Raw genomic sequence first — 25,254 nt, 5'->3', positions numbered from 1 at the left:
TCTGTGACTGCAGCTTTAAATAGGCCTTTCTGTAAAAAGAACAAGAAACTGAAATTGAAGTGTTACTCTTTTGCATCTCCACAATTCCCAGCTGATACTTGTTTTGTATCTTAAAGTGAATAACAGACATTTACTTTTCATGTGATAGGGGAAAAAATTACCCTGCAGCCTTCTGTTGTTTTATTCTTAAGTCAAACACAAACACAAATGAACACAGTCAGATGGTGACATTCTCATGACTCACATACATGCACACACTGTTTCCCATCCACACTGAAATATTATTTGCCAGTAGCCATAGTGCTGGTGGTGGCCATTTAGGAGGCAGATCATATGGTAGGGCTGCTTGTCAGCTCCGAGTTCAGAACAGGGGATGAAGATTCATCTCCCTTGACATGCATTCACATAGAAAACTATATTTAGCTTTTGGCGTCCGTGCGTAAAGTGACGCTGACGCACGCACAATGGTTGTGGACTGAATACTGATCGGCACAAGCCGAAGCTAACTGTGCCACACTATGATCTGGTAATGTTTAAGCTTTTATGAAAACCTTTTGAAGAGACATTCACAATGCAGAGCCCTGAATGCAGATTATCCTGATAATGTAACATGACTGTGAGTTATATCTATAGTTTCTACTCGAGATTGATTCAAATCAAAGAATATCTCCTGTATTAGAATTAGACGTGGATATGCGACGTCAGATTCAAAAATAATAGGAAATACTTAACTTTATATCAATATATAATAATATAATAGTTTTGTCACATTCATATTGTATCATCATACAATAGGAATATGACAAAACTATTATAGCCTAGTTCTCCGCGTATGATAGGCTCATCATTACAAACTCATTACAAATCCCTACAGGAAGACTAATGTGACTTTTTGTACGAGTTAGGCCGAAAGTGTAAGTCCTGTAGGATTGTTTCCGGTGCTTAGTGAGGGTGTAGGCCTACTGCACTTTATGAATAATGAAAAAATGACGTAAACAATGCGGTCCTCTTTGCAGCTCGGGCTCGAGGCTCGAGGCGGGCGCACCGAGGCGTGATGCGGTCGTGACGTAGATTCAGTCGGGGATCTTTAATCCTCTGCCGCAGCAGCACAGCCGGTAACCAGAGGAGGGGGTAGCACGGTCGGACAGGAATGGACCACACAGGCTAGCCTAGCCTACTACAAGGCCGAAATAGCTCGGTCTTTAGATAGATGATAAAATCACCGAGTAAAACAGAGATTACGACTAGAACGAGCCGACTATTTGCATAGGCCAGACCCCCTCCTCCTGCCTCTGCCTGTAGCCTATTCACAGACATTTTACTATTAAAGAGACCTCATTTAGAGACGCTGCTTGAAATATATTTTCAAACGCTTATATCTCTTTCATTTAACAGCCGAATTCGGTATCTTTCCGCCGGCTGACGGATCCTACGCCTTGTCCTGCCGGTTTCTTTGCGGCCAGTTGCGCCCCGGTTCGCCCTTCAGCAGCGTCGCCGCGTCTCCGCTGTGCGCATCAGCAAAACATGCAGGATGAGCCTGTGGGGGTGACAACCACGCAATCACCCCCGTCAACCGACGAAAAGGACAGCAACAGCAGCACGGTCAGCAAATCCGGGAAGCAAACCGACAACCACGACAGGAGCTCATTCACACCGGATTACAACAAGACAGGTTTTCCCGATTTCGATCGAGGTCATTTTTGCCCGACGCAGTCTATCTGTGACCTTCAGCACAGCCGAAAAATACATCAGCAGTTAAGTCAGCACACCGAGTTTAGCCCCGCAGAGTCGCCCCCACCCCAGGGACATTTCAGTCACCTGCCGCAGAGGCAGCCCTTCTCCAAGCCGGGCCACAGCGCTGCTGACCCCTGCGGCTCTCCAGCGGAAGAGGCTGAAGCCGATGCTGCGTCGCCATCGCCCACTTCCGTAACTCCAAACAAGATCCAAATGGACTCCCCTATCGCCCACCATATAAATAACGGCAATGGCAGCAGCAGCACCGGCAACATGTTGTCCGGAGGTCTCGGTGCCGCTTTCCCGAATCTCCCCACCCAGGAGATGCAGAGCGCCAGCGGGGGCTCGTCTTCACCTTCCCTCCCCGGGTTCGGCACCCCTTGGTCCGTCCAGACCAGCTCATCGCCCCCTCCCACACCCAACTCCATCAACCCCATCCACGCGAACGCCATTAATCAGATGCCCAGCACAGACTCAGACAACAGCTTCTACCCAGGTATCCCCTCCTCCATCAACCCGGCCTTCTTCCAGAGTTTTTCGCCGGTGTCAGCTAATCCGTGCGCCGGGATTAATGTGCAGGGCTTCAGCGGTCCTTTCTCGCCCCAGATAAACGTCCCTCAGCAGCCGCAGAGTCGCAGGTCTCCGGTCAGTCCCCAGATGCATCCCCAGCAGGGCGCCTTCCTGCAGCAGAGGAACAACTATAACCAACACCAGGTGAGCTGTTAGAGTCTAGATCACATGCAGGTGACACAGGATGGCAGCCGGTTCACATTGTCCTGTAACCCCCCCTGTTCTATAATGAACAAACATACGCCTCAGGCCCACCATGACTCCATTCTTTGTAGCTGTCAAGGCCACCACTATGATGTTCTTAGGACAGGGAGCATCTTGTGACACTGCAAAGATAAAGCATAGTCCTAACACTTCTCTCTTTGTATGTGTGTGTACAATCTGTAGCTATAGACTCAAAAGCATAAATAGTCTTTTTTTTCCCTAAATAATGCATTTGTCATGTCATCTGTAAGGGCTGAAGTCACTACTCATGAGGCAGAGGAAGGGAGGGGGTGAACAGAGAGGGGAACAAGGTGGCATCACTGAATCTAGCTGTTGTTCTCTCCTGGAAGCTGGCAGTGGGATGCGGTCACATGGTACTGAACCATCCCTGTCTTGTGGTTCACTCAGTGGGAACACAAAGGCTCGCAGGGTTTGGTGTCCTAAATGGATGCTTATTTGGGGGGGAATGAAGACATCTAGTATCTTAGTGATGGTGGTTGTGTGTGTGTGTGTGTGTGTGTGCACAAACAGTTAGTGGGCCCTGAGGACACACCAGCAATAGCACAGGCTTACTAGAGGGTTCAGATTATGTACTAGTCTTGTGTTAGTAGACTCCGGCTTCAGGTTTCTCATGTGACTTGCACCTTGTGTGTGTATGTACGTGTGTGTGTGTGTGTGTGTGTGTGTGTGTGTGTGTGTGTGTGTATTTAAAGGGCTTCTGTGATGTTGCCGTGTCACTGACCTTTCACCTTTTGCTTTTGTTACAACCAACCGACTTTGGGTGTCACCATCATGCGCATATCCAAAAGTCCCATAGAGGTTATAATCATTACATGACAAGGAGGAAAACTGCAGCAAATGTAATCCTCATTATTTTATTATTTTTTTATTTTTCAACAGCTAATTCGTGCAAGAATAAAGCAGCTACTTGTAGCATATTGCAAGTTTTTGTTAGGCTTCTACACAAACCCATTTTCTCTATTGTCCTGTCGTTTTTATACAATTAAGTTTATTCTTAAAGCACACTACTATCTGAGATTCCACAGTGCTGTTTGCTTGTTGTTATGCATTGAGTGTGCAAGAAAACAGAATGACGATTGTGCTCCGTGCGAGATTTTCACGTGAAAGCACGCAAGATTAAGCATGATGCGATTCGATGTATGATATGCTTAGGAATGGACACAAGGTCCAGGTAGAGGGAGAGTGTGTGTGTGTGTAACTTATACTGGTGGTGTCGCCGTGCACGGGATACTTAGTATTAGTCTTAAAGCTCTAAATCTTCTTATCTACCCACCCGTTACAGGAGCAGATCAAGCTGGGCTGTGGCTGACAGGGAGAAAAGGGAGGATGGAAAGACAGGATGGGATGGAAATATTGTGCAGATATTAAAAATGTACAAGAAGATGTGTTTGCTCTTTCTAAACTGTCTTCTGTGCTCTCTCCTTGATGTGTGTGCATGCAGCCCATGGTGAAGCCGTCTCCCTGGGGCAGTCATCAGGGGAACGGCTGGGGGTCCGGGGGGATGTCCTGGGGCCGGGACCACCGCAGAGGGAGTGGCTTGGGCGTACCTGGCTCGGTCAGTCACGTCTCACCCCTGAAGAAGCCCTTCTCGAGCAACGTCATCGCCCCTCCCAAGTTCCCACGCTCCGGTGGATCACTGGGGCCTAAGTCCTGGATAGAGGAGAACATGTTTCGCACAGACAGCAACAGCAACACCTTGTTGCCCCTGCAGGTATGTGTTTTGGGTTGTTCCCACATTGGCTGGTGTGTTTGGTTTTGTTTTTGTATCACAATGTGAGGATTATTGGCTTTCATAGAGGGAAAGAACCAGTAACAGATGCATTAGATTTAGAGATTGGATAAAAGGAATAATGGATGTGTGTGTGTGTGTGTGTGTGTGTGTGTGACAGAGAGTTTCAATTGAGATCCATCAGAAACTAAAAGGGAAAAAATCTTGTTTTTATCACTGGAGACATGAATGAGGTAAGAGAAACTGAAAGCAGAGGATTCTTTAGACATACATAGCAGTGAGAAAATGTAAATGACCATAAAAGAGCCTGGTTAGCATTTCAATGAGATGGGAGGAGTTTTAACTGATTTGCTTTGCAAGTTTTACCAAAGGTGTAACAAAGTAGGGGCTGGGCTGAATTCATTTTCAGGAAAGTAACATCTTGTAGGTGAAATGGAGAGAATTTCAATTGCCACATGAAAGGGAACCAGAAGTTAATCTCATTCTATGATATTTGTACTGAGTTGTTTTGTATCTCGTACAAATGCCAGAGGCAAACAGGTCTGTCAGAGAGGTTTATCACTAGTCATCAAATGGCTTGTATTCCTGATAATGTAACTATAATGAGCACCTCTTACTCTCCTCCGGGGTCTAGATGGTCACCATTTGATCATGTTTTTATCATTTCTTACTGCCAATGGCAAAATCCACATTACCTCTCAAAATTAGATTCATGATTTTTTTTTTCTGGGATTTAAATGATGTATGATTTTGAACCATGGTGAACATCCACCTTTTGTCTCTTTGTGATTTATTTGATGTTTGTACATTTGCTAACTAATTGTGGTTTGAGTGATGAGTCAGTATTAGTTTCAGAAGTTTCAAATCAGTCACAAAATCAAGACTTATCAACATTATACTGTATATCAATAGAAACTAGTAGTAATTATAATGATGATATGAGCAAGGAACTGTATTTATTAGTTTTATTATCATCCACTGGATTGAAGAGTTATATTATAAAATATATATGAATCAAATATTACTTTTACTTTTTGGTAGTTCAAGTAAAGTGAGATCTTTGTTCAGTAACAGGCTGTATGTGTAAAAATGAAACCACAAAGTGGTTGATATATTAATGTACTATGTATGAAGTCATATTCCCAACTTGTATTTAATTCTAAGTGTAATGACTCCCAATAGGAATGATATTAATCACTGTGACTCAACTAAAATAATGGTGTCACCAAATGGAATTACTGTTGCTATGAGCTCAAATTATTAGTGATATCAGTGCCAAGAAGAACAGCGCTTCCTATTCCAGGAAACAGGCCCGACTCCATGGATTGTTAATTTCCATAAACAGTGTGGGACCCAGAATTTTTCAGATTCCAAGTCTTTTCCTTCCTTCCTTTCTGTTTAATGTTTGGCAGTCAGTGACACGTCTCTGCTGAGGTAAACAGAGGAAGATAGAAGAGCGTCACTTCTACTTTCAGTGAGAGTACAATGCCTGTATTAAAGCCGGTTACTTGATATTTCTTTGAATTGTCCAGTTGATGCACACTATCACCCTAAAACACTGTATTGTTAAAGTAAAAGACAATATCCACCTGACACAAGGAGTCCCACAGTCATGTTTAGTTCCTGTGTGCTCCTGCCATCATGAAAATTATTTATAGACTTATAGACTGCTGGAAATCTCAGCGCTTTTGGTTTAAAGGGTCAGTTCACTCAAATTACAGCAAAAAACATGAATTTATCTCTAGTGCCATCTAGCAATGTGTCTAGCTTAGGTTGTATGTTTTTTGCCTTTGAGATTTCTGCTGCTACCTCATTACAATGGAGGCACTTACAGCATTTAAACATTACATATTTAAAAATCAACAGCAGTGTATCTCTCCACAAATAGTGTTGCCATTACTCTGGATAATCCACAGTTCTTTTCACTGTGCACAGTTTTCACTGGAAGTACTTTCCAGCGAAGAAATAATCCCACAGTTCACCTACAGTGACAGGCTCTCTCTCTCTCTCTCTCTCTCTGTCTGTGGAAGAAGACGTTGCTGTTGAATTTTTTAAATGTAATTTTTCAAATTTTGTGAGCACCATGAACAAAATTCACCTCAATTTTATCAGTCTGGTGTCAGAAATCACAAAGACAGATATCTCCGAACCAGGACAAATTAAACAATGTAATTATCTGCATGGCTAAATAACCACTAGAGGTAAATATATATATGGGTGGTTTTTGTGTGAACAGACCCTTGAAAGATTGCAGATTGGTGCTGACGCTGGTTAGCAGTGGATATAAAGATCTGTAGACGTCATGCTCATAATAAAACGTTCATCTTTTTTGATTTACTGGATTATTGTCCTTGACAAGCAAACTCTCCATCAAAGGAACATTTTTGCTATAATTCTATGTTGTGTCAGGCATCTCTTCATTCTCCTTTCTCTGCATTACGTCTCCACACTAAATTAACACATGGGAAAGCAAAGGAAAAACATATTTAGCAACTTCCTTCACTTTCAAAAGTATGAAGAACTGATCTTGAACCTGCCATTATATTGGGTGTGGTAAGGTAGGTCACCAGGTTATTACCATACGAGTGTGTCTTGGTCGGTCATTAAGGAGAACTATCTCACTGGACTGTTGATGAGCTCATAACCTCCATCTCAGCTCTCCGGCTAAATGCCACTCCTGGTTTTGGTTTCCATTCTCTCTGTCTATCTGGGAACAGGTCCAGAGATCCTGTGGGATCCGTCTTATAGGCCGCTCACAAACATACCTTCAGACTCCTAAAGTGAATAAATACGGAAAGAATGTTAATCCAAGCGTGAACTACTCACACTCCTAAATCTCTTACATGTTAAGCCAAATTCCTGCGCTTCAGAGGCTTTATTATTCATAAGCCAAATCATGAAAGTGTGTTAGAAACGTGAGGAATTAACCGCACATCATGATGTGTGTTTGTTTTGTCAGTTCTGACTCACACCTGTGTATTTTTTTTTTTTGTGTTTGTTTTTTCCAGGACCGCTCCAGGATGTACGAGAGTCTGAACATGCACTCCCTGGAGAGCTCTCTGATTGACATCATGCGAGCCGAGCAGGATCCGATGAAAGGTAAGACTTCTTTTACCTTTCTATCTATATTTGGGGAGAGTTGATCGTTTTCAGACAGGAGGCCTTACATCGTGCTGAGTGACACAGCGCAGGGAAATGACAGGCCCGTTTGCTCTCAGAGCTGTGTTGTTTTTCCACACGCCGGCTTATTTTCTCCCCGCTGAGAGCTTAATACTTCTGCCACCAGCTGCACATTTACATGACCTTCCAGCTCTGATCCTGTTGCTACTTAACCTGGGCAGCACACAGCAGAGTACGGTGTGAAGAGAGAGGAGACTTTTCTGTGCTGTAAATATCTCTAATTAGTTACAGATGTGTGTGTGTGTGTGTGCACATGACTCTGAGGTTTTTTGAATTGAAAGATGTAAAATTGCCCTGGTTTTCTTTTGAATTATTTCTTGCGGCTTGGCAGTAGCCAGCAGAGAATGTAGTGTGACACTGTCCCGGCCTCCTGGGCTCAGCTGCTGGACATCAGAGGAGCAGTGTCAAATAACTGCACAGTTCCAGACGACTGCTTGTAGCTCATTTACAGCCTCACAGGCCAGCTACACTTTCACTTTAAAATATGACCCAGAAAACCAAAATATCCATACAATCGTGATGTGTTTGCGTATATGTAGAACATCAATTTAGTTATTTGCAGTCTCAATTAAAACCAGGACTCAACCTGTGCTCTCCTGTGCGTGAGCGAGATTGTTGTGTTTGCTGCAGGAGCAGATGGAGAGGACATGGGCCAGTGTGCACAGCAGAGAGAGGGGGATCTAGACTAATTTTAGATGTGATCGCACTTTAACACACTGTGTATGACAGCCAAGAGAGGAGAGGAGGGCTTGTAAGGAGGGCTCTGCCATTTATAGCATTGCCATGGCTAACACAACAGTGTTTTCTGGCTAACAGCTCCAAAATACAGGACGCCTAAACCGACATGGAAGTGTTGTAACTAATGATTATTTTTATTATACATTAATCTGCAGGTTTTCTCAATTACTGGATTAGTTGTTTGGTGTATGATATGTCAGAAAATAGTGAAAAATGTCGATTACTGTTTTCCAAGATGCAACCTAAAATATCTTGTTTTGTCCTGACAAATAGTCCACAACCCAAAGATGTTCAGTTTACTGTCCTAGAAGACTAAAGAAACCCCCCCGACAGTGTAGGTCTAAAATTCAGGCTGACAAAAACTACCTATAGTTACATTCATGCCATCTAGCAGCTGTAGTAATTCTGACCAGGGGAAGTGATGCAGTTCAGATGATGTCAGTATACGAGGACTTTGCCTTTTTTAGTAGGAGGCAGGTTCGGGTGGACGGATAGATAGATAGTTAGATGGCAAAAAGTGGACTTTGCTGCAGGAGACCAGTGTTCGCTTCCTGTTTCCAACCGTGAGTCGCGACATTTTAAAAAAAAAACGTAACGTTGTGGTGTTTACTGTTGCCGTGACAACGAAGGTTGCATAACTTTAAAGCCCCCCCCTCCAGTGTATTTTGGCATTTTTAAGATATTTCATATTTTTCAAAGTCATTTCCTGACAACGTTGATAAACTACACTGTTCGCCAAATATTTTTTGACAAGTGACTTAATTTTGCACTCAAAGTTAAAAAATGTAAGCGGTTGTTAAAACAGAACGATGACGTATGACAGTAGTAGAACACTGCAGTCATACGTCATCCTAATAAAACCCTTTTGTTTTTGTGAGCATCACATACGTAGGCTACTGATACAGTATCAGGCACCTGTGTTTCAAACTAAATACTTGCTGCAGACGTGCTGCAACAACGGATTGATGCTTAAAATATAAATAATATATATCAGTTAAACACTCAACCAAAATTGGCACAGAAAATAAGGTTTAATGTGGTTAAAGCAGGAAAGTCAGTGAGTCATTCTGCATTGATCAATAAATGAATGTAGGTGATTCTTACAGTATCTGTTTGTGGTGATGTGTGTTCATGTCGTAACGCTCTGAACCATCCAGACATGATTCCTGAAGAAAAGCTTTCCATTCGTTGTCCGTTTAGCTGTCGTTATCACGTCTAACTGTGATTGACACAACTGTCTCAGAGCTATGAAAGCAGTGATGTGACTGGCTGAGAGAGTATTCATTTATTTATATCACCACACCCGCTGATCTTTATTCACCTTCACTCAGCCCTTTTGCACGTTGCACTGCTGCACATACGTGAACCAAAATAGTAGGTGTGCATGGCCCACACAGTCCGTGCACCTAAAACCTACCACGCTGCACCTGGCATTTATTATTCAAATTTCAACTGAGGGTGCAAAATATTAAACTGATGGTGCAACGTATGCTTTTGCATCGTCATAGAACCGGACCTAGCCACTGAGGAGGAACATTTAAAGGACATTTACTAAAAAATTCAGCAATATATTGTATGAGATAGATGATCCATCAATAAAGAAGCCATCGTCTGATTTCACCCATGGGTTCCTCATATCTCTGTTACTGACATGTAACCTAGTCTACGTAGCTAATGCTGTAGTAAGTGGACATGTTAGGCTAAAATATCACTACCATTCCGACACATCAACAGTGCACTAGAATGGCAATCTGGTTGCCATGGTAATGTATTATGTCCAACTATCAACCATACCCCTGTTCTCTGTTTGAGAAAGAACGTTAACCGTTAAACAGGAAGTAACGCTGGCTAGAGCGGGGCTTTAAGGAAGTATAAACCACATTTCAAAGGATCATTTTAATCTAGAACATGATCTTTCCCTAAACCTAACCAGACCTTAACCACAGCATTGTCACACCATAAAACATCATTGTTTTCTAACCGTAATTTGTAACGGCTTTAGAAAGCGGTGTATTACGCTGCTATGGGTCGTTCTGGAGTGCAGGTACATTCAACCCTTGCAGTCTGGTCCCCATCCATCCTATAGAGGGCGCTGAAAACACTCAGAGTCATTGGAAATAGACCTATTCTGTTGTTTTGGTATGAGGACGTGTTGACATTTTTAATGTATTTGTGTATCATCTTTGGGACAGGATGCTGTTTAACATTTAAAGTCATCATCTAGACTTTGAAAATTTCTTGCTTTAGTGCCAGCCAGCACTAGTATCAAATCAGAATAATTTAAAAGAAGACACGTAGGGGCTTTAATATTTATATCTAAATGGAAAAAAAAACTGGTTTGTTTAAAAATGACATAAATCTGAATGCCACCATTACAGCCTTTCAGAGTTCCTTTCTCTCTGCTAAACAGGAAATCTAAAGACTCCCATCTAACGGTTTTACCAGCGTCTCATGTGTCTCATTCTTCTCATGTGACATGTGACAGGGCTGTGTGACACATTCACAATCAGGCGCTTTAGTTGTGAGTGTGTGTGTGTATGTGTGTTTGCTCCCATGTACACACATTAGCCTCACCCTGTCCTCTCCATCTGCTCTGTCTCATCCCTATTTGTGTGTGTGTGTGTGTGTGTGTGTGCGTGTGTGCTGACATGTGTGTGTCTGTTTCTCATGTCAGGCCGTGTGGGATGCCCTAACCCCGGGGCTGACGGCCTACTCATGCTCAATGGTAATTATCTTTTAGCACCATCTCCCTCTGTGTCTGCAGCTCTCATGATGCTTCCACTGTTACTCTTTAGTCTCATTAGACACACTCACCAGACTCAGCAGTACAATAGCATCACATTAGGGGATAGATCTGGTGTAGATATGAGAATATTTGTCATGTTTTCTATTTTTGTAACAAATCCATACAGTATATTTGCATAAAGTATCCCAAAGCTCCCAATTACCACTGACGACTTTCATGAGTTTACACTAAATTTGTGTAACTCAAACCCAACCGTACTAATGTTTTGTGAAGGTGTTCACATGTCGAGGAGCGTTTGCTTTGTCACATCAGGGCTTTAAACGCACCACAAACAATACTTTGTCACATCCTCTCATTAAGATGTACATTTTCAGCGCCACTCAGAATAATTGTAGCCCCACAGAGGCTTTTTTACTTCACACGCGGACACACACGTGGCCTGTTGGTGTCAAAAATAAAATCTTGTTTTATAACAGTTTTAATCAGGACACAAATCTGGGTCAGACAGCATTTGCAAAAAGTCATGAGCGTAATGTTGTTGTTTTTTTCTGTTTCTGGTGTTTGCTGTTCCCTCCTGAGACCGAGCAATTCATTTTTGTCTTTTTTTGGCCTAAAAGGCTGTTTTTAGCTCGTCTCTTGATAAACATGTTTCTGAGGTGAGCCTTGTTGGTCCTGACAGAGGTCATCCAAGGCTTTTCAGTGATGTAATATATGTGGAGTTTATTTTGCTGGTTTTCCAAATGGCTCGTATCAGATTTCAGAAGAAGTTTCTTAGGAAAAGTTTTCATAACAGTGAAAATGACTAATCCTGTTTTTGTTTGATATTATGTTTATTACATAAAAAAGACATTAAAAATCTTGCTCTGGGTCTCAGGAGGAAAAGTAAATGTAGTTTATTTTTGGAGTGGCAGCTTTATTTGATACTGATATTTGTTTGAATACAGAGGTCATGAGATAACTCTGCAGCTTTAGCTCTATAGAGGTTACAAATGCTCTTTGAGAAATATCTGCACAGCTGAAATTTGCACTCTGTACTTTTCTACATGCAGCCAGGAGCTATGGGAGACGTCGAGGTAAACAATTCCTACAACACGTCTGTGTTCTTGTGGCTTATTCTCTTGTGGCATGCTTTACTACTAGAATGGACGCCAAACTGAGGCCTTAAGTCTGGATTCAGATTTGAAAATTTTGAAATCTTGTTTTTAAGTTAAAACCACACTGAGGTTTTGATCATGTTGATGTAGAATCCTTATTTTTATGTTTTTCCCAAAACATTGTCATTGGCAATTAAAAACCTAACAAAACTGCTTCATCATTGTAATTTTTTTTAGTATCCAGACAGGCATGATGTCAAGGGTTTCAGGTTTGGTCATGTTTACCTGAACCAGTTTAGCAGTTATGTCTCTGCTCAGCTATGTTGTTAACAGCTTTGTTCCACACAGCCTGCCTTTCCACACACGCTTCATCTGCCACGATACTCAGAGTGGTGCACACATGGTCGCGTGTTCCGGTCTCAGATCTGTAAAAACTAAATTGTACATAATCCTCGCTTTAAGCTGGTGCTTTGTCTCACATCCACTCGGGGTAAAACGGCACAATAGAAGCAGTCACATTATTATATAGACTACCTCTCCTCTGAATGTGACCTTGTGATAGTAGAGATATAGAATGCTATAAAGGAGGAGAGGCAGGTAACATGACTGTGTGTGGACACACGTTTGTGAGTGTTTCTGCTTGTGAGTGTTTCATTATGAATGTTTGACATTTGCTTTTGGTCTTACCTTCTGTTTTTTCCTCCGCCAGGCCGCTCCTCCCTCTTCCCAATCGATGACAATCTCCTTGACGATGGCCACGGCAACCAGGGTGTCCCGGGAGTCCTCGGCTCCCCCAACTGTTACCCCCACCAAAACGGGGAACGCATTGAGCGTTTCTCCCGTAAGGTGTTTGTAGGAGGTTTGCCCCCTGACATAGATGAAGGTGAGAGGACAACCATGATACACTATACTTCTGGACTTTGGTCTTACTATTTGTTTTTCTCTTTTGACCCACTTTTTCTCTCTGCACCCATCCATTGTTCCTTTATCCACTTACCCCTCACCCTCCCCCCAGATGAAATAACCTCAAGCTTCCGCCGCTTTGGTCACCTGGTGGTGGACTGGCCGCACAAAGCAGAGAGCAAATCCTACTTTCCACCTAAAGGTATTGGCAAAAGCAGCCAGCCTCCATATTAAACATACATTTATAGCTACTAAAACCTACCAGTATTTACATTGAGTTTGGATGGTGTGAAGCTATGATGCTAATAAATACGGCGTCATTTCAATACCGATAAACCAAGATGAGAACATATGTCATCCAGTCTTTGTTCCTGTGTGTTTAATGCGCTCACTGAGGTTTATCGTGTGTGTGTGTGTGTCTCCTAGGATACGCATTCCTGCTGTTCCAGGAGGAGAGCTCAGTGCAGGCTCTGATTGAAGCCTGCATGGAGGAGGATGGGAAGCTTTACCTGTGTGTCTCCAGCCCCACCATCAAGGATAAGCCTGTGAGTGCAGCAGCATCAACCGGAAATGAATTTGATTTTTTTTTTATTTTTTTTTTTACACAATAATGACAGAGTGGATTTAACATTGAGTATGATTTTGATTCCAGGTGCAAATTCGACCTTGGAACCTGAGCGACAGTGATTTTGTTATGGATGGATCTCAGCCCCTGGATCCCCGCAAGACCATCTTTGTGGGAGGTGTCCCTCGTCCCCTGAGAGCGAGTAATTACACCCACTTTTTTGTCATATAGCTGTTTTCTGTTTAGGAAGCGCTTTACATTCTTCTGCAGCCTTGACAAACAGTAATATATTGAAACAAATGATCAGCTGTGTGTTTAATGAGCGTGACATGAGCATCTGTCTGACAGCTTCTCCCCCAACCTCCTCACCTCCTCCCACACCTTTCCTTTATCCTTTCACTCATCTAAATCAATGATTCCCTGCTTTCTTTTCCACTCTAACTAGTTGAGCTGGCCATGATTATGGATCGTCTCTATGGTGGAGTGTGCTACGCAGGAATTGACACTGATCCAGAGCTCAAGTACCCCAAGGGGGCGGGGCGAGTGGCCTTCTCCAATCAGCAGAGTTACATCGCCGCCATTAGCGCAAGATTTGTCCAGCTGCAGCATGGAGACATTGACAAGCGGGTACAGCGTCCCCTTCATTAACAATTCCCCAATTCTCTAGTGTTCATAAAGTGTATGTGACTCAGCCATCATTAGAGTGTGTCATTCGCACAGTTTGTGAGTGCAAGTGTGTGTACATGTGTGTGTGTGTATGTGTGCTGTCAGCATCACCTCAGACAAGAGGGAGTCTGTTGCTATGGTGAGCAAAAGCATATTAGGGATGATTCAATCAGGTTCCTTCCCTTTTTGCTGCTATAAGCCTTGGCCCTTCATGAAAATACACATTTTACTCTTTTACTTTATGTATTTACGCACTGTTCATGTCTTCTCCAAAATGTGTGTATGCAGGTGGAGGTGAAGCCCTACGTCCTGGATGATCAGCTGTGTGATGAGTGTCAGGGTGCACGCTGTGGAGGGAAATTTGCTCCCTTTTTCTGCGCTAATGTCACCTGTCTGCAGTACTACTGTGAGTTCTGCTGGGCCAACATCCACTCCCGCGCTGGACGAGAGTTTCACAAGCCCCTGGTCAAAGAGGGCGCCGACCGCCCGCGCCAGATTCACTTCCGCTGGAACTAGAGATGCGAGCGCAGCCATGGTGACACAGTCAGGGGGAAGGGAAATGAAACGCTGGCTAACAGGAAAAAGAGCATCGCTCTGCCTCTCCTGCTCTCCTAAGCTATCAGTATATTCGAGTACGTAACACTATACAGTATATACTATATATATCTATATATCTTTTGTAGCAGCCAAACACCACAAGCCTCAGTTTTTCACCAAAACCCCCCTCACATCTCAGGCTCTGACAACTCTACAACTCTTTTGTGGTACTTTCATCTTTTCTAAGAGGAGATTTAAAAAGAGATTGATTTTTGTAGGTTTTTTTATTATTATTATTTTTGTATGTGAGATTCAAAGTAGATATGGGAATGTTTTTGCATGGGGGCAGCTCGTCTGTCTGTTTGTCTGCTGCTAGCCACCCCACAGTGCGTGTAGTGCACACTTGTTTCTGGGAAAATCTTGATTCTCTAATGTTGACGCCTGCCCCAGGTCATTAACCAAAGGTAGCAAAATGATAGGAAACATACAATTGACACATTTCTGCCGCAAAACAAACAGTTGTTTTTTAATGTTGCCATGGACTCTTTCTTCTTGTTAGAGAGTTTATTAAAAAAAAAAAAGATAATAGGGTTATTTCTGCATTCATACTGACCCATAGAGTGATACCTCAAAATACTAAATCTGGTTTCTGCTAACTGTATTCAACATTTATACTTAACAAGCTATTTTAGAAGCTTTGCTGCTATATATACTTATATATGAGTAGATGTGTAGGTATTATATTTAATGCCATTTATAAACCAGAATCATGTAAAATGAAATGCAGTACGCACTCAAACACTTATGGCCCCCATTGCCATGGAAAGAGTTAACGTGCATGATATGACAATAGGCTTAGCTACACAAATAGCATGCAGGATGGAAGTGAGGAAAAAAAAACAACAAAAAAGCAAAAAACAAACCACTGAAATCATGATTAAAGACGAGTCATCATAAAATTCTATAGTGAGTAGCATGATACTGCATACTACAGATGCCTAAGAGGGAAAAAAAATCAGACAAAGCGAAATAAGTTATAAAAAAAAACAAAAAAACATTTAAACTTGCATGCATTGATGTTTATCTGTTGTTTGATCCGTTTACATACTTAACGATACAAAAAGTGATATTGGTTCTACTGTAGATTTAGTGGACGCCATCGTTTTGTGACATGGTGGCGAAAAAAAAAAGAAAATAATAATAATCCTGTCGAGAAGCAGAGTGGTGTTCAGTGGTTTGTGTTTGTGTCGTCCCTATGCTGTGTGACTCCTTGTTAGTGTAGACTGAGGCTCTAGTTTAGTTACCAACACATTATGTAGAGGAGAATTAAACCTCATTACTCTGCCTTCACCCTTCCTATCCCGTTCTTTGTATGGTTCCAAAGGTTAATCTGATATAGCATCATCCTGGCAAACCAAACGCAAACAAAAGACTGGATAAGCTGTGGGAGACTTAGCTGGGAGGAGTGTGTGTGTGTGTGTGTGTGTGTGTGTGTGTGTGTGTGTGCGTGTGTGTGTGTGCGTGTGTGCAGCGTGGAGTGTCCGAGACTGAAGGCCATGTTAATAAGCATCATTAGAACACGCTTTCACAGCTCCTGGCACAGTTACTGGAAGATAAAGTAACACATCTCCCCAGCAAGTTTTTAATAGGATGACGGTCTTTTGGCGCGCTAAAGATGAAACTCTCCTCTCTTTGTATCGTTCGTCTGTTTGATTTCGACCCTTTGAAAACACTTTAGGGACAATCTTTCTGTGAGCAGAAGGACGGCGGCCCAGCTGTCCGTTTGGTACTGTACGAGTGTGTCGCTCTCGTGTCATCGTGGTTTCGTGTTCCATACTCCGGTGTGTGTGTGTGTGTGTGTGTGTGTGTGTGTGCTCCTTGGTATCGGTGTTCAGGCGTCAAGTGTGTACTGTTACAAAACCTTAATGGAACTGAGACTCTAAGTTGATTTACTTATTCATATAATTTAATTTGTTTATGTCACCGGCCCTTCAGTATCCCTAATGTTTTTTATAATATATATTATGCACTACTTTTCTATATCCCCCCTCACTCATTTTATTTCTAATTCACCCCCCCCTTCCCCCTTACTGTAAGTGATTTCAGTGCAGATGTGGACTCCCTGAAAACCTCCACCTATTTATAATTCTACAGATGATTTATTAAATTTTATTTTTTCATGATTACTTATTTAAGATGTAGCGTGAAGCAGTGGTCTTAAGTTATCTATGTTCTGTAGAGCAGGAATCCAATATTTTCTAATATATTCTAATGTAGTGTGGACGTTGCTAACCCTAACCCTCACCGGGAGTCAGAAGGGTGTAACGCGATGGAAGGTAAAGAAACGACGTGGTGGCTCCCATCGTCCCCGTGGCTTTAGTTCTCATGGTGTCCGATGTGAACATGTTTGAATATCGTCACCTGTAACACTTGACTCGTGCTGTTTTTGTGAGGTTCTATTTTCTATGTTGAACACTGTTACTTTGTTCTGTATGTGTCTTTGTTTTTGTAAAAATCATATTTATTTCACTATTTTTGTAGACAAAAAAAAAAACTATTTGATTTTGATTGTATTTTTCTATTTAAATGCGATTATTATACAATTTATTTCCCCCCCCCACCCCCCCCCCCCTCCAGTGCTAATTATGTCCAAAAGTTCTGTTCAAAGACAAAGAATCATGTCATTAGTAAACACATCAAAGGTTTTTGATATACAGTTGAATTGATTCTTATTTTCATACACATTTCACTTGAAGGAAGGAATCATGAAGGTTTTACTATATTCTTGGAAGACACTTGAGATTCTCCCCTGTCGCATCGAGGCCGCAGCTGCCTGTCCTCGTAGATGCTCTGAAACTTGAATATAACACATTTTGAAAGGCTGACTAACCTCGAATCTGTGTTGTGATGTGCAATACTGTTTCTAATGTTTGTATAAAAGTAAGAATTACAGTGTAAACCTTTTTAATGCAGATTTATTTTTTTCATTGCATATTTTGCAGATTTCTGATCCACAGTGTCATTTTTTACTGTCAGAAAAGAAACCCCGTTTTTTCATTGCAACTATTTTTAAATCCAGATATCTTTGTACTGATGTAAATGATTGTAGTTATTTTGGATAGTGTTTTGCTAACAAAAGGAGAGACTTTTTCATGCATATTTCTATTTCATTTCATCTTGTTTTATCCCGCGTTTTTATTTCGTTTAATAGTAGCAGGATTCTTGGAATAATTTTTCATATTATATGTCATTGGTATTATTTTGTATTTTTATGTGGAAATACACTATATATAATTTTAAGATGCTAATTGCTAAGATATTATTTTGAGTTTAATTATTTTAAAGCTAAATATTTGTAATTTTACTGTTAAAGTGACTAATTTCTAAATCAGAGTTTGTGTATACATTCACACAAAAGTGGTTTATGAGGTGTTTGGATTGTAATTATTACTGAATGGTTCTTTGATATGCAAAATGAATATCATGTTTATTTTTATTTTTGTTGGTTTTGTATTTAAATGGGGTGTTGATTACAATCTTTTTTTTTCTTTCACTTCCTGAATAAAGACCCATTCTGTTTGGACACAACATGGCTGCTGCTCCATGTTTTCTCTCCCTCTGCATCAGACCACAGCATCCTTTTCCTCAAATTAAATTTATTTCAGTCTGGAATCAGAGACAATTATGTCATAAATATATAGACATATATACACATACATACATGCACATGCACGCATTTATATACCCAAATACTCAAATACCACAGTTGGAAACAACACAGTAACACAACATCTGAGCAGGTGTAGGCTGAGGCTACAGCTTATTTTGCTTGTTCTTTCTTATTATACATTTTTATATTTGTTCAGTAAATTTTAAAACTTACTAAATGTTCTACATGTTTTCAATTCCTCCCTACAGCTGTTCCATAAATTCACACTTTTGACTGAAATACAATGATACAAATTCCTTTCAAATCATATTGATTTTCTTTCATTTTAAACAATCTTTAGTTACTTTCACGTAATAATTTATTTTTAGCTCAATACATAATTTGAACCATTTTAAAGTCAACCAAATCTTTAAATTTTACAGCCTTTAATTTAATTAACAGTGAGTAAGATGGTCCTTTATATGTAGTTTTGTTTACAATTCTTGTGTTTCTCTTTTGAAGTTTGAAGATTTGCATTTGTTTTATGTGTATTTTCCCAACACCTCCACACAGTAATTGGAAAAAGGAACTATAAGATAACAGTACAAGGTGTATAATGAAGCCTGTTTTAGAAAATCTTTAATTTTATACAGAATTACAATTGACTTTGAAATTTCTGCTTTGATATAATTTATATGTGGCTTCCAGCATAATTTATTATCTATAATCAGTCCCAGAAATTTAATTTCAGACACTTTCAGTTTCAACACTGTTTATCATGAGTTTGCTGAGCAACGACACTTCAAATGAATTATGCAATATGGTTTCACCTCAGTGTGAAGAAGCTTCATATAACCTATCGGATCCTCACATCAGAAAACAGATTAAAACAGATTAAAACGCTTAAACATAATAACTTAAGGCCACTGAAATCCAGTGTTTCATATCAGTTGTGACAGATATGTTGTGAACACATGTCAAAAAAAAGTAAAATATAAAAACTCAATATTTACACAGCTGATTCCCCGCACTACTGAGGCTGCAATAATTATTTAATTTCTCATGACACAATGTTTATATGAGAATCTGTATCTATTTTTTTATGCGCATCTGTTATACAATTTACCTATGATTGTGTTCTGTAAAGAAAAATTCAAACATACAAAGTTTAACAAATGTGTTAAATCAGTGGAAGGCAAATAGTGGCACGTGGGCCAAATCTGGCCCTCCAACAAAAATATTTATGTCAGTAACAGCACTTTGAAGCAGTGAAGCAGCCCACTGTTTAATGTGTCTGGAAAAGTTATCAATTACATTTCTATTCTTGTAGCGTAACACAGAGGATATGTTCATGTTTGAGTCATGAGTCACTTTTTGCCAGATGAGTATTAACACAAGCTGCTGTCACTCTATTAGCCCTCACTTACTGATGGTAATTATGACAAATGTCCTCAGATACAACCAACAACAAATGGTTTTATAAACCAAGTTGATTCTTGAATGAATTAAAAAACATATTAACAACATATTAGGATGTGTTTTCACTGTGCCTGTAACACATTAAGTGACTAGTGCTGAGAAGAACTGTCCCATTGTTGAATCTAATTGCTGACCCCTGCCTTCAATTATCTTTAATAATAAAATCATTAGAATAAGTGGTCATATTAATATACCATCATGATGTTGATGATATATTTTGCATATGGTATCTATAAAGATGACCTCAACCTAACCATATGTGAGAGGAAAATAATCCAAGAAGTCTACTAGAGGCCCCCTCTAGGGGTAAATGTCAGAAGTGCAACTGAGATCAACACAGGTCAACCAGACACAAATGACAACTGGCATTAATTTGATTTGGCATAGAACAACTTCCTCATTCTGCAACATCCAAGTTTTTTAACCTCTTCATCCATGACATAATGGAGATGGGATGTGTGTACATGCTGTCCTTGCCTGGATGATAGCTGTTTGCCTTGGGAAGTTTATGAGGCAGGGAGAAGGGAGTGGATAAGTGGGTGAAGGAGGGAGGGTTGGAAGGAGTGAGTCCAGGCTGCTGCTGCTGCTGCTGCTGCTGCTGCACTACAGGACGCTGTCAGCAGCGAAGCAGCTGGGCTCTGCACACAGATGTCTGAGGGCATGGCAGAAAAATATGAATAACATGTTAAACAAGGACTTAAGTCATCAGAAAGAGCGGAATCAGCGCAGATAAGACAAAGAAACTCAACACTGAGAAACTTGATCAGCTTTGGAAATGAACAGCTGCCAACTGTGGGGTAAGAACACTAGTTACGTATCTCTGTCTGTACTGTTTACTGACTGCATATCGCAGAACATCCTTCATTCAGAATATTAATAACATGATGTACGCAACAAAAATGCTGCTGTTTTGGGGATTTCAAGTTTTTAAATAGAACAAACTGAGCAAATACCTTGAATAACTTTTCAAATACCTGTCTGTGTGTGTGTGTCAGCTGCATTCACATGTGTGCACGGTGTGTAAATACAGTCATTTAAATACATATGCATGTTCTCACCTAGAGAAGATAGATGTCTTCAAATTCCTTATTTGTTTATTGTGAACGTTTTTGACAGGATGACCTGGAATCATAAACGACCTCAGGAATCATAAGGAGACTTGGATCTGACATCAATTAGAAAGACCTAGAGGCTATATTATAGCTGAAAGTGAACACAGACGTTTTCAGTGAAAGACAGCCAAACTGAATTCTTAGTTTCATCTGCAGAATCTGCTTTGCTTCACCTGTTACAATGAGAGCTATGAGTTTTTTAAGTGGAGCTCCTAATAGGACATTCATTTCTTTACATGTCTTTCTTCATTCATACACAGAGTAGTCAGAGTTTAAATATGACAATATTTTGGAATTTAATGCATCTTTTTAAAAGTGTGGCTTGTCAATGAATGAGTTGTGTCTGTCTGTGTTTGTGTGAGACTGCATTCTTTGCATGCATTTACAGTAAGTCCTCATGCACAAGCACATGAGACTGTGCCTGTAATAGAAGAAGGCCATTTCTTTAATTATGGCCATTTACTAATGTTGACATCACCACTTCAGCGGAATTGGCGGGCGGGGTTTCTCTCTCACAGGACCTCACACTGGCTCTGTGACCAGTGTGACTACCCTCAAACCACCATCAAATCAAAAACATGCTACACTAACAGCATGGAAGGTTTCTGTGTGTGTCTCATAGAGCAGGCTCAGCTTGTTCATATCATGTTGTATGAGTGTGTGTGTGGGCACGCGCCTGTACACAGGTGTTTATGTGATCTTGTTTATCTCATCGTGTTTATTGTCTGTCTCGTAGTACACACACAAATTTGTCCTTGACAGATAAACCAAATGTGTATTGGCAAGGAAACATATTGAAATCGAAGAAAGATGCACTTATTTTTAAAGACAGACAAGGGGATGACCCACATGTTCCTACGCCCCCGCCAACCAGAGACAGCCAGCCAAGGAGCAGATGCAAATCTCACATTCTCACACACACCCACATTGGCTAATATTCAAAGAACAAGCATGTGAATTAATCAAATCCATAAATCTGTTAAACGTTGAATTCCATAATATATGCATTTATTGCGTCTGTTTAATGTCCAAAATCTAAAAGGTTGCCAAAGTGGATTTAAGCCTAAGTATGTGGTCACTCATTCACCACTTTTGAACTCATGGTTATTTTCTGCCAGTGAATTAGAGTAATACATGATGAGATTGGGTCTCTCTCTCTCTCTATCACTCTCTCTCTCTCTCTTTGTAACATTATGTATTATGTTTCTGTTTCTGTCTCCTCAAGTGCCATTGCTTCATGATTAGGTTCCCCTGACAGAAATTGCACTGGATGTTATGTCATAACTTGGGAATGTTTTGAGAAGGGGGGGGGGCTACTTGGAACAGAGACAAAGGTTGTGTTTGAGGTCTCTCTCATGCAGTTTTGTGATGGATGAGAACATCAATATGTGAGACACAGCCATCTGGCCTCATGCTGTGCTTGATCACAAATTAGATTCTTTTGTTCTGTCTGCAATCATGACAACACCACTCTACGTGTTTTATAGCGATGTGAAACCTGATAACACATTTCCATTTCTGGTCAGAACCTGTTTAAGAGTCTGGCACCACAACATGCACTTTCTTTATTTCTCCCCTTTTCTTCAAATATCTGTTTAATTACAAAATTATTTTGTTCCTCGTGTCAGGAAATGATGTGTTGTTTGATTTCACAGATTTTAAGATGTGGGCATTGATGGGAGCTGTCTGCCTGTGCCACTGTGTCTTTGGACAGCTGTTTGAGTCCAAGCTGAAAGGAGCACCACGTCTGATCTGCAGTGTCCCCGGGTCACCTGGCCTGCCTGGAAAGCCTGGTCCCAGCGGGCCCGCGGGAGCAGATGGGAATGTGGGTATTCCTGGAAGAGATGGCAGAGATGGCAGGAAGGGTGAAATGGGAGAAAAGGGAGACACAGGTATAATATAAAACATAAACAGATACAGAATCGGTTTATGTGTGCCGATACACCACCAGTCTGCACAAACATAACGGCACACAACGGTTTTCTCATCTGACAGCTGGCATGAGTGGGAGCTAGGCAGGAGAAGATGAACTGATGAGTATCGTAGAAGAACTCATTATAATTAATAGCATGATTATAAAATAAAGTGTCAGTGGTATAAGATAGCACACACTGCAGGCTTAACGATGAATAATATATCTAAATAAACAGGCCTCCGGTCTCCAACTCCACCAAAAGAACATGATTATTTTGTCTGGTACAGAGCTGACCATTTGTTATCATAGCAAGCAACAGAAGACAACAAAAAAGGAGATGAAATCTACATCTGTGATTCCCAATTTCTCATTACAGAGAGGGAACTTAGCAACAATCATAACATCGGTCTCTTAGGACTCATTCTTCAGACTTGGCCTTTACAGATGAGCACTGAGGCAAACCAAAATGTGGCATCAGTAGCCTCAGTAGAAAATGACAAACACATAATGACACTGATATGCACTGTATAAAACCTGCAAATAGACATTTCTTCATTTAACCTATATGTTTTAACAGCAATACAGACACTTCTTCTGTCTTTACTGTGTGCTGTTTTAATGCAGGTGTTACATACTGAATTTCTTTCCATCTGACTGCTGCTGCACCATATTCACACTGAAGCTCATTATTATTATTGGGAGAGCAGAGCTGGCTGAGCATAAGGATTGGGAAGTGTTTCAGCTATCGGAGTGTGGGTGTGTATATGTGATTTAGGTTTTGCATCACAGCCCTCCTACCAAATTATGAGATGTTACACATATCTAAGCTGTAGGCTCAGAGTTTTCCCACAATACAAACAATTTATGGTACTTGTTCACAGCTTTGTATGGATTTCCTCTGAATTGTTTATTGAGAAGATATCTATTTCTTGTGGGTGAAGCTTTCATAAGTTACAAAACAAACATATTTGGGAAGCCCATGTCTGTTAGTCTCATCCACCAGAGCTGGTTTTCTGATATCATCTATGCAGTTTGAACTGTAATAAACCTGTCAGTGATAAATAAATGTTATGCACCTGTGTTTTCCATTATGCGAGGAAATAGGAATTCAGACACACACCTTCACTTAAACATTAAACTACATATTCAGAAAACAATGCCGTGCTTGCACAAATATACAGTATGCGTGATTCACAGTGTTTCCTAGCTCCAGGGGATTTTCTGTGTGAATCGTCAACTGGATTTGGATGAATCAATTCAAAACCGTGCTGTTCAAAATGTCAAGGTGGCTGTGTTCCAAGGATGACTTAATACATGACACTGGGTGGGGAGTTGTGTTGCCATTGACTTCCTTAAATAGGTTCAGCAAATGCAGCACAGAGACTGATTCTTATTGCCAGGAGGTTTACAAAAACCATCACTTCATCAATAAATATGCAGAAATGTTGAACCCAACATGATTTTTTTGTTTCAGGGATAAAGGGCAGGGTCGGACCGACAGGTAAGATTGGGGGTCGAGGTGACCGTGGCCCTGCAGGGAAACAAGGCCCTAGAGGAGAGAATGGAGAGGTGGGCCCACCTGGTCCTCTAGGACACAATGGAGAGAAAGGGGAAAAGGGCAAACAAGGGACACGTGGAACTTCAGGAATCTGCAAATGTGGCAGCCTGCTGCCGAAATCTGCCTTCTCTGTGGGAATCACCAGCAGCTACCCCACAGAGAAGACCCCCATCAAGTTCAACAAGGTCCTGTTTGATGAGGGCGGACATTACAACCCACGGACGGGCAAGTTCATCTGTGCATACCCAGGCATTTATTTTTTCTCCTATGACATTACACTGGCCAACAAGCACCTGGCAATTGGCCTGGTACAGAATGGCCAGTATCGCATCAAAACCTTTGACGCCAACACAGGGAACCATGACGTGGCATCTGGGTCCACTGTGATGTACCTGAACCCAGAAGATGAGGTGTGGATGGAGATCTTCTACCACGACCAGAACGGTTTATTTTCTGATCCAGGCTGGGCTGACAGCTTGTTCTCTGGCTTCCTTCTTTATGCTGACACAAACTATTTTGACACACTGGCAGAGGACTACGCATAGAACCTGGAACACACACAAAAAAAACACACACAAAAAAATGCTCATCACTGTTGTTTTGATAGTTTTAGCTATCACACATATGGTATGTGAAGCTATATTTTTATAAAAATATTTGTACTGCTTGTTATATTGTTACTATAGAGACTTATCTACTGATGTAAAAGAACAGGATTTAAGCTTGAATGACTTTCTGATTTATTTGTTTTGGGTTGAGGGTGGAAGTTGGATCAATAATAACTTAAATAAACATTGTTGACAGGTAGAGCTTGAGAGGTTTTTATTTGCATCAAACATGTGTGAGAGAAACAT

General features: G+C 41.0%; 2 protein-coding genes across 5 annotated transcripts; both read left to right on the top strand.

The window, feature by feature from the left end:
• The first annotated feature begins 1,069 nt into the window (after positions 1-1,069).
• cpeb2 (cytoplasmic polyadenylation element binding protein 2) lies at positions 1,070-18,275 on the top strand. Of its 4 annotated transcripts, XM_067597659.1 has the most exons (11): positions 1,070-2,448; positions 3,971-4,240; positions 7,267-7,357; positions 10,851-10,901; positions 11,972-11,995; positions 12,726-12,899; positions 13,032-13,121; positions 13,346-13,464; positions 13,572-13,686; positions 13,930-14,111; positions 14,439-18,275. In XM_067597659.1, exons 1-11 carry the CDS (start codon positions 1,525-1,527, stop codon positions 14,664-14,666), a joined length of 2,268 nt encoding a protein of 755 aa, XP_067453760.1. In that variant the 5' UTR covers positions 1,070-1,524; the 3' UTR covers positions 14,667-18,275. The 4 variants fall into 4 exon arrangements, with proteins under 4 accessions (XP_067453760.1, XP_067453763.1, XP_067453762.1 ...); XM_067597662.1 differs by lacking the exon at positions 10,851-10,901; XM_067597661.1 differs by lacking the exon at positions 11,972-11,995.
• Positions 18,276-20,365: 2,090 nt separating this feature from the next.
• On the top strand, positions 20,366-25,207 carry LOC137188172 (complement C1q tumor necrosis factor-related protein 7). The gene is made up of 3 exons (XM_067597658.1): positions 20,366-20,612; positions 22,583-22,819; positions 24,317-25,207. Exons 1-3 carry the CDS (start codon positions 20,591-20,593, stop codon positions 24,943-24,945), a joined length of 888 nt encoding a protein of 295 aa, XP_067453759.1. The 5' UTR covers positions 20,366-20,590; the 3' UTR covers positions 24,946-25,207.
• Positions 25,208-25,254: the final 47 nt, after the last annotated feature.

This window comes from Thunnus thynnus, chromosome 8 (assembly GCF_963924715.1).
Source record: "Thunnus thynnus chromosome 8, fThuThy2.1, whole genome shotgun sequence".
Lineage (NCBI taxonomy): Eukaryota > Metazoa > Chordata > Actinopteri > Scombriformes > Scombridae > Thunnus > Thunnus thynnus.
The sequence above is the reverse complement of the archived record's forward strand: the minus strand, read 5'-3'. Positions and strand labels throughout refer to the sequence as shown.

What these genes read in the sequence shown, in the direction of transcription:
- cpeb2 (XM_067597659.1), top strand. Translation starts at nt 1,525, where the DNA reads ATGCAGGATGAGCCTGTGGGGGTGACAACCACGCAATCACCCCCGTCA. An exon ending in ACAACTATAACCAACACCAG is followed by an intron (nt 2,449 to 3,970) that starts GTGAGCTGTTAG and finishes GTGTGCATGCAG; the next exon opens with CCCATGGTGAAGCCGTCTCC. An exon ending in GAGCTATGGGAGACGTCGAG is followed by an intron (nt 11,996 to 12,725) that starts GTAAACAATTCC and finishes TTCCTCCGCCAG; the next exon opens with GCCGCTCCTCCCTCTTCCCA.
- LOC137188172 (XM_067597658.1), top strand. Translation starts at nt 20,591, where the DNA reads ATGAACAGCTGCCAACTGTGGG. An exon ending in GAACAGCTGCCAACTGTGGG is followed by an intron (nt 20,613 to 22,582) that starts GTAAGAACACTA and finishes TTGATTTCACAG; the next exon opens with ATTTTAAGATGTGGGCATTG. An exon ending in GGGAGAAAAGGGAGACACAG is followed by an intron (nt 22,820 to 24,316) that starts GTATAATATAAA and finishes TTTTTGTTTCAG; the next exon opens with GGATAAAGGGCAGGGTCGGA.